This window comes from Musa acuminata, chromosome BXJ3-1 (assembly GCF_036884655.1).
Source record: "Musa acuminata AAA Group cultivar baxijiao chromosome BXJ3-1, Cavendish_Baxijiao_AAA, whole genome shotgun sequence".
Taxonomy (NCBI): domain Eukaryota; kingdom Viridiplantae; phylum Streptophyta; class Magnoliopsida; order Zingiberales; family Musaceae; genus Musa; species Musa acuminata.
The window spans coordinates 12,163,736-12,172,539 of record NC_088349.1 but is presented as its reverse complement, the minus strand read 5'-3'; the positions used below and the strand labels follow the sequence as shown (position 1 = coordinate 12,172,539).

Below are 8,804 nucleotides of genomic sequence, written 5' to 3'. Positions count from 1 at the left end.
AGAGATTTGCGAGGGCAAATGTGTTATTCTGGACTTGAGTAGGACAGAAATGTAAAAGTGATTGCCAAGATTTGTGAGGGCACATATGTCATTTTGTACTTCATATGGACTGATTTGTAAAAGTGATCGGAGTGGCAATTCCTCCCCTTCCTTCCTCGGATACCTTCTTTTCCAATTCGGGCCGCTTTCTAATCGAACCATTTCTCTTTCATCTAGGCTCGAATGAACCAACCCAACCCAGCCTGCATCATTCCCCATCTCTCACCCTTCCTCTTCCGGTGGGACGTCGCTCGATCCCATTTCCTGCCCCAGGTGCAATCGAATCCCTCAAGAAAGCCACGATCCTGCGCGATCCCCATGATCGATGGAGGCCGGATCTCCGCCTGCCGCGCCTCCCGACCCATTCGATGAGTTCTTCCCCCAGCAACAGAGCCAGGGCTCCGACGACGACGACGCCGACTCCAACTACTCGTCCTGCGACGGCGAGGTCTCCGAACTCGAGCGGTATTGCAGCGCCAACTCGGTGCTCGGCAGCGCCAGCCTCTGCAGCTCCGTCGGGAACTACGGCGACCTGCTCGATTTCTCCGACCTCAGCGGCGGGATCGAGAATTCCCTGAGGGCTCGGCCCAACGGAGGCGCCGCTGCCCCTTGGGATCGATTCGACCCACCCTCGGATGAGGGCGGGGTCGCGTCGCCGAGGGAAGTTGGTCCCTCCTGGTCCCGACGTCTTATGGCCTTTTCGGATCGAACGGGTTCGTTGCATCCTGCATCTGTTGATCCTCCAGGTGACGGCACGCCGGTTAGGGAAATTGAGGGCCGGCAGGAAATAGTGTCGAGTAACCGGAAAGTGGTAGACTTTTTGGCTCGAGATGAGATCTCTGCAGGACATAATGATGGATGTTCTTGTGCGGTAGAGGTTTATTCTTCGGGGAACTTTGACTCTTACCCTGATGCTGAAAGCAGGATGATGATGGATGCAGATGAGGATACATACTCCAGAGATGAACATTCCGACGGTGAGGACTCAATGCTTGAATACAGTTCAGATTGCCATAATTCAAGTGGTCGGTATGAGAAAAGGAAATCACTGTGCATTGATGAGATTAAACGTGACAACCCAAATCCACTTCTTATGAACTCATCCATAGCTTTCGGTTCTGATGATTTGGATGAGCTAGTGCGTGAGTGTGACGGACTTGGTTTACAATGTCCATCGCTTTACCAAGACCAACCTACTTTCCAGTCAGTTGTGCCATCAAAAGGTTCCATTCATGATGTGGATAAAGAAGAGGATGTCATAGATGTATCAGCACCGAGTTGTCAACTCCATGGCACTGATCAACCTAACCAGAATGTAAGACTTTCTCCCGTCAAGAACCCTCTGGATGATCATGAAATTTCAAAGAAGGGTAAGTCTCTTCCAGGAGAAGATACCATAGAAGATCAAATCAAATCCATGCACAAAGGTCTTAGAGGAGATATCTGTTCCATATATAATGGGATAATTTCAGATATTGATGTGGATGAAGCTCCAGAAAAACAGGTGTTTAGTGAATCAACTCCTGCTGACCATGATACTATGGCATATTCTTCTGTTTCAGCTGGTGCATTTCAGAGAGAAGAATTCTTGTGTCAAGAACATGATAAGCCAAGTTTGTCCCCACCAATGGTCCTCAATGGCCAGGGCTCAAGTTTCCAAATAGAGTTGAACAGGACTGCAAATCTTACAGACTTAGCAGAAGAGGATATTTTTACTGATCAGGTCAGCAAATGCAAATTGTATTTAACATACCATACAAGAAAATCAGAGATTATCTTCCATTTTCATACTTTGTTGATATTTGAAATGTCTATTTATAATACTCTGAGTTAAGTTTGTTAATTTCTTGGTTGACCCAGGAAATGTTTAAGTTTTAAAAAATACATCATGATGCTTTTTAGAATGGGTTGAATATCGTTGAATATAGCTAGAAATATGGAAATGAGATTGGGAAACCTGAAAGCTGCTGGCTTTGTCATATAATCACAAAAAACTTGCAGAAATTTCAAGACTCACCATCGCTCTTTAAGTGTAGCTTGACAGTTGCGATATGAAATGACAATGCATCTGCCAAACTCTTACATTAACATTTCTCATAAAACTCATTGAATTAGTCTATGGCAAATTTATCTTTAAATAATTAAGCGAATAATATCTAATGCATATTACTTTTCAGATACATTTGTCTATTACTTAGGTTGCGAACTTCTCTTCCTAGACTAGTTGTGACATATTCTTAATAGCCTTAGGTGTTATACCTGGCTTTTTGATTATGCTTTTTATTACTTTCTATCAATTTGGCTAATAGCTTGTGACATGCTAGAGAATCTTTTTTATGATCCTGCAACTGAGACCTCCATTTTGGTTTTGATCTATGTTACCTTTTGTTGATTTCATGGACTGGCATCGTCTTGGAAAAAGTACAGTGAATTGAACTCATTGAGTTGAGGAACATACTCAAGGAACTGATGGAATTCATATAATAAATAATTAATTCAAGTTTACTTTAACATCTATGGAGCAACAATGTTCTATTCCTATCCTTCACCCTCTAAAAGAAGTTATATCAACATCTCCTAAGAAAAGAAGCTTATGATCATGTCATGTTTCCCACTTCTAATAAAAATTTAGGAATAAAGAAAAGAAAGAAGAAAAGTTGGCTTTACAACCTGCAAACAAAGTCAAGTTGATTTTACCACCTGTGAACAAGTTTGTTGTTCATATTCATGTTTTAATCTTAACAATAGATTAAGTTTCCAACGTACCTACATATCATCCAGTACATACTATATGATAGGGGAAGCATCACAAGAGGAGCATACTTACATGTACTGTTTTTTCACCTTGGGCTAGTACTTAGGTGGGACGTGGAAGCCTCATTAAGGTACATTTCTGTGTTCTCCCACCATGTATTGGAACCATGTCAAAATGTTGCATGCCTTTCAACATGACCAATTCAGACAGTGAGATCTCTTTACCACAAATAAACTCCTGGCATATGCAAAAATGTACAAGAAAATATAATGTAAACTGTAAAGTATGGTAGGTGAGATTATTCCTTAGTTCTTCCCACCATGTACAAGTTCCATGTCAAAATACTTGCAACTCTGAGCATGGCCCATATAGACATTGAGATCCTTGAACTAGAAACCCCAAATAAATTCATCAATTATATATGATGCTTCATGAATTATCTATCATATATTGACTAATAGAATTTGCTAAAGCAATTTGAGTATATTTAGCTCATTTTGGCTCAAGGTTCACATTTTGAGGTGGTGTTTTGCCGAAACAAACAAATGGAAGTAGGCTTTGATATGGTTCAAACTTCAGCCTTCAACCTACCAAAAATCTTGCTCCCTCCTTTCCTTCTCTTTCTCTCCCATTTATGCTGGTTCCTGATAATTGGCCTAATTTATCTAGAGATGAATTAATCCTGAAAACTCTTTTCTTATGTTTGGTTGCCTACCTGAGTGGTTTTTGTTGACATGGTGGACTTGAGGGCTTTCTAACCCTCCACTCTTGGTGGGTTATTTTATCACGTTGTCTTCGTTGAAATAATTTGACTCGGTCAGTATAACTTTCATTAATCTATGATGTTTGGTTGGTTAAGCCCGATGGCCACTGTTTAAACCTTATTAACTCCAAAGCCAACAATAAAAGTTTTGCTCAATTAGATCTGTCGTAGTTTAGATTATTGTGATACATGGTAATTATATTCACAGATTCTTCATCTTCTCAAACAGTAAGATGTGTTGTTTATTATGTAGAACAAGAAACAAGATGCTGGTGATGCATATGATGAAATGGTTCTGGAGATGGAGGAAATTTTACTAGATACAGGAGAGTCCATCGGAATCAGGTCCGTGGCCAACCAAGGGTACTTAAATCATCAGTCTCATCATTTTAGAGATGGTAGCTCAACCGCTTCTACTTCAGGCACAGATGATGTTTATCCACCTGCTCAATATCCCTCCAGAATTGATTGGGTTGAGGTCATTGGAGCAAAACAGAAAATAGGAGATGTTTCTTTTGGGGAACGATTGGTTGGTGTCAAGGAGTATACTGTATATGTATTAAAAGTGTGGAGTGCTAATGATCAATGGGAAGTTGAACGACGGTACCGCGATTTCTTTGCACTTTATCAGCATCTAAGAACTCTTTTTTCTAACCACGATTTAAGTCTTCCATCCCAATGGTCCTTCGTTGAGAGAGAATCAATGAAAATTTTTGGAAATGCATCACCAGATGTTGTCAGCAAGAGGAGTGTTCTTATTCAAGATTGTTTGCACTCAGTTCTTAACTCAAGATACCCTTTTGGATTTCCAAGCCCTCTGCTCTGTTTTTTGTCCCCAGGCAAGATGGCTTATAATTCTAGCTTGTTAAAAACTCTAGTTCCCCAATCCCTTCAAAAGCTTGGGAAAGGTTGGAATTCAAAGTTTTCAACTTATAAGGATTCTCCAGAAGATCATTCTGAATTGGGGAAGACAATACCTCTTGTGGTTGACATAAAGCCTCGAAAGTCTATGCAACAGTTGTTGGAATTACAGCATTATACTTGTGCAGGATGCCACAAACAGTTGGATGTTACAAAAACATTGTTGGGGGAGCTTGTTCAGACATTAGGATGGAGAAGGCCACGGTTTTGTGAGTATACTGGTCAGTTATTTTGTGCGTCATGTCATACAAATGATACTTCAGTTCTGCCAGCAAAAGTCTTACATCACTGGGATTTTTCTCTTTATCCGGTTTCTCAGTTAGCAAAAGCATATTTGGAATCCATTTATGACCAGGTAATCTGTGAATTAGCATTTTTTGATCATGCATATCGTCCTTGAAAATGATTAATGTTTGCAAGATATGATCTTTTGTTTTTCTTATTAAAGGTTAGGCATAGACTTGTCTTCCTAAACTTATAACATGAGAGTTTAAGTTTTTTGTGGTCAGTTGATGTAATTTTTGTGACATGGAGAACTCTGGATGAAGAATCTTCTTGCTTATTTTAAATGCTAATACATGCCACATCTTTTTTTTCCAGCCAATGCTCTGTGTGAGTGCAATGAATCCCTTTCTGCTTTCCAAAGTACCAGCTTTGCTTCATGTTATGGGTATCAGGAAGAAAATAAGTGCCATGTTCCCATATATTCGCTGTCCTTTCCGAACCTCCATTCAGAGAGGCCTTGGATTTCGCCGACATCTTCTTGAAAGTAATGACTTTTTTGCACTACGAGATCTTGTCGATCTATCAAAAGGGGCGTTTGCAGGTATCTAGTAATTTTATGATTTTTCATTAATTGAGTAATAGCTTCATAGCAGGCACACCTAGGGAGCAATACATGTAGACAAGCTCTTAGCACAATGCCTCATGCTGCAAAAGTAAAAGAGGGTGGACTGTTTGAGCACATGTATCAAGATAGAACGTCATCAGCAATATTGGACTCTAACAATGCATATATATATATATATTTATATTTATGTACTTATATATATATATATATATATATATATATATAATTTTGAAACACTGAACTTGTGTTTTAACAATAAGAAAAGAACTTATATATATATGTATATTTATGTATGCATGTATGTATAGAGAGCCATAAAGGTCCAATTGTGAGATAATGAATCACCTAGCAAGAACATTTGCACATAATTCCCGACTAACATGTATTAATACACATTCCAAATGTATGAATTTGTCAAAATCCATTTCACTTGCTATTCACATTGTTATCATATAAAATTTTGAAACACTGAACTTGTGTTTTAATAATAAAAAGAAAAGAAAGGAGTTTGTGTAAATTTTTTTTATAATCCTCATCATGTTTCACTCTTCAAGTCTGATATCCTTCCGCTTCTCTCTTTATATGACTTTCTTGATGTCAAACAAAAAAAAGAACATTAAGGGAAAAAGTAAGGTGTCTGACCATTTTATTAGTTAAGCCATATTTTCTTGGTATGTAGTCTCTAACTATTAACTCCTCTTCTGCTAAGTTACTTGTTTATTCGTTTTCCCCACCTATCTTCAATTCTTTTTCTTTTTGAACATTCTGTTGAGTTTTACACTGCAAAAAAATCCAACATATGGAGACTAAACAATCTAGGATTTTATTTCATAATCTGTAAGAAGTTCTTAATCTATTTCTGATGACCTTGTGCATAATCGAGAACAGAAATCTTTAAAAGTTCCTCGTAAGTCAGTCACATAATAATTCTCTTTGTTGAATATATAGGAAGTAGACCTTAAGTTTGGACCACAAACCAGTATGGAGACTTCAAGAACCATGTAAACCTGAAGTTTTAGAGCAAAAACAAACCATTGCTTGTACTCTTTTACCTTTTTTTTGTTATGGTAATATGTAGTGTATGTATGCTACTGAACATGTACATACATATGATGAAGTGTTTGTATATTCAGTCCTGTGCAAATAACTAACTACAAGCATAACTGTATACTTAGCAACAGTTTGATGCTTGCTTGCTTGTGTTTATCAATATACTCTTGAGAGTGCCTTTATCTCTATCTGATTCCTCTCTTCTTTACATTGGCAGCACTTCCCATCATGTTAGAAACTGTTTCAAATAAGATCCTCGAGCACATCACACAACAGTGCCTTGTGTGCTATGACACTGGTGTTCCTTGTGCCGCCCGGCAAGTCTGTGATGACCCGATGTCTCTCATATTTCCCTTTCAGGTTAGTCTCTCTAATTCATTAGTTACAAGTGATAATCTTGGAATAACCTAGTTGGATCATCCCAATCATGAAGCTCACAAGCCACCTACTGAATCGATGCTAATCATGGTCAACTTGCTCGCTGGCATTTTTGGATTGATTTTGGGTTTGATCATAATGTTTTTTAATTTTAAATCTTGACCTGATCACAAACTATTCTAAGTTCCAACCTCTTTTTTTTCAAGTCTGGCTTGGATGCATCATGGTCAACTTGCTTGCTGGCATTTTTGGATTGATTTTGGGTTTGATCATAATGTTTTTTAATTTTAAATCTTGACCTGATCACAAACTATTCTAAGTTCCAACCTCTTTTTTTTCAAGTCTGGCCTACATCCAAGCTCTATCAGACCTTGTGATGACCCATTGATAATACACACATGTGAGGTTCATGTTGGGTAACCTTGATAGGCAAGTGGATTTGGTACTATTTGGATTTATGCTTATCAGTTGTACTACTAAGCTTGACTGGCCTGGAATCAGCCCATTGCAATTTGATGTACCTTATAAACTAATATATCAGGATAGGTGATGGTGGAATTTTACTTTTCATTACAGGAAGCTGAAGCTGCTAGGTGTGGTTCCTGTGGGTCCATCTTCCACAAGCCTTGCCTTGCAAAGGTGATCATCTGCCCTTGTCGCAAGCCAACTGGTGCAACCAAAAATCTAAGTATCCAAGGTCATGTTGAGAGTGAGGAACCATTGGATGAACTGATTTTACCTTCAAATTCCAATTCAGCTTCAAATTTATTCTCTAATGCTTTACTTAAGGCAAAGCCAGACAGAATATGGAGGCCTAAAAACCGAAGCCCTGTGATTCTCATGGGTTCTTTACCAAGCAGTTGATTGTAATTACAATAGTATCTTTTTTTTCCACTGGACTATGTTGAGGTGGCTGATTTTGCTGAACGTGGGACTTCAGGATGTGCCAGTATTATGACATTGCACCAGATGACAAGCGGGATCAATGTATTCTTTGTTGGAGATCTGCTAAGTAATAACAGGAAGCCATGTAAAATTTCTTGCTGTATCTATTGGATTCTTCTGAAAGAACCTTTTTACATGCCATTGTTCCTGCAGTTTGTCCTTGCGTTGCTTGGAGTCAATAATTTTGTGTAGTTGCTTTTCACCTGTGGTGTAACCTGATGCATTTGCCTTCAAATTTGTCCAAATTGAGTCCATCAAATCTTTGCATTTCTGATTACAGGTATAATTGAACTATGGGTTTGTAATGGCAGGCTTGTACATCTGTTGATCAGTGTCATAGGCAAGAGTTATCATGCTGCCATAGGGATCAACTCCAGATGCTGAATCATGCTGTGCTAAAAAAGGTATTCTTGCTGACCCATACCATAAAATGATAATGCATCTATTTATTTATTTATGACCAGTGATTTAATTTGGTTCAAGGAGAATAAATAGTTATGCCGTCGGGTGACCGATTACTTATGATTGTTGCCAAATAGTGTCTCAAGAGTTATAACCAACATGATAACAATAGATATACGAGAATTGAACTGCTAGAAAATCACATAGCAAAAATTCCATGGTTTTCCTTAACTTATTTGTGCTAATTACTCTAGTGTTTCATATGCTCTTTTGAAGCCAATTTTGTCTTTTTCCTTAATTATGATGGTTATAGGTATTTTTGTAGTTGCAACAATTGCATATTCTTCTCCCTGAAGGTTCCTATCAATCATTTACCATGGTTTTTTCTTCATAAAATGATATTTTTATTTTGAACTACCATATGGTTTTGGGTTTTGAGTTTTGACTGAAGGATTGGTCTTATATTGATGCTCTTATATTCCTAAATCCTGGAAGAGTCTTGGTTGTAGTTTCATGCTCTGTATGGATCTGTAAGCTTCTTGTGGATCAATCCTCATGAAAAATAGTAAGTATCCAATTAGCAGTGATAAAAAAATATATCTCATAGTGTATCTTTCAGTTAAAGAATAAAATAATAATTTCGTGATATAATAGTTCACTGACTGAATATAATCTTAAAGAACTAAAAACTTAGGGATTTA

The 8,804-nt window shown here is 38.1% G+C and overlaps 1 protein-coding gene across 1 annotated transcript; it reads left to right on the top strand.

The window, feature by feature from the left end:
• The first annotated feature begins 191 nt into the window (after positions 1 to 191).
• Positions 192 to 7,837, top strand: LOC135629132 (uncharacterized). The gene is made up of 5 exons (XM_065136312.1): positions 192 to 1,762; positions 3,811 to 4,833; positions 5,079 to 5,304; positions 6,596 to 6,738; positions 7,333 to 7,837. Exons 1-5 carry the CDS (start codon positions 365 to 367, stop codon positions 7,618 to 7,620), a joined length of 3,078 nt encoding a protein of 1,025 aa, XP_064992384.1. The 5' UTR covers positions 192 to 364; the 3' UTR covers positions 7,621 to 7,837.
• Positions 7,838 to 8,804: the final 967 nt, after the last annotated feature.

Bases quoted from the DNA above. Each gene is read 5' to 3' on its own strand.
- LOC135629132 (XM_065136312.1), top strand. From the start codon at position 365: ATGGAGGCCGGATCTCCGCCTGCCGCGCCTCCCGACCCATTCGATGAG. The intron at 1,763-3,810 runs GTCAGCAAATGC...TTTATTATGTAG, and splicing joins AGGATATTTTTACTGATCAG to AACAAGAAACAAGATGCTGG. The intron at 4,834-5,078 runs GTAATCTGTGAA...TTTTTTTTCCAG, and splicing joins TGGAATCCATTTATGACCAG to CCAATGCTCTGTGTGAGTGC.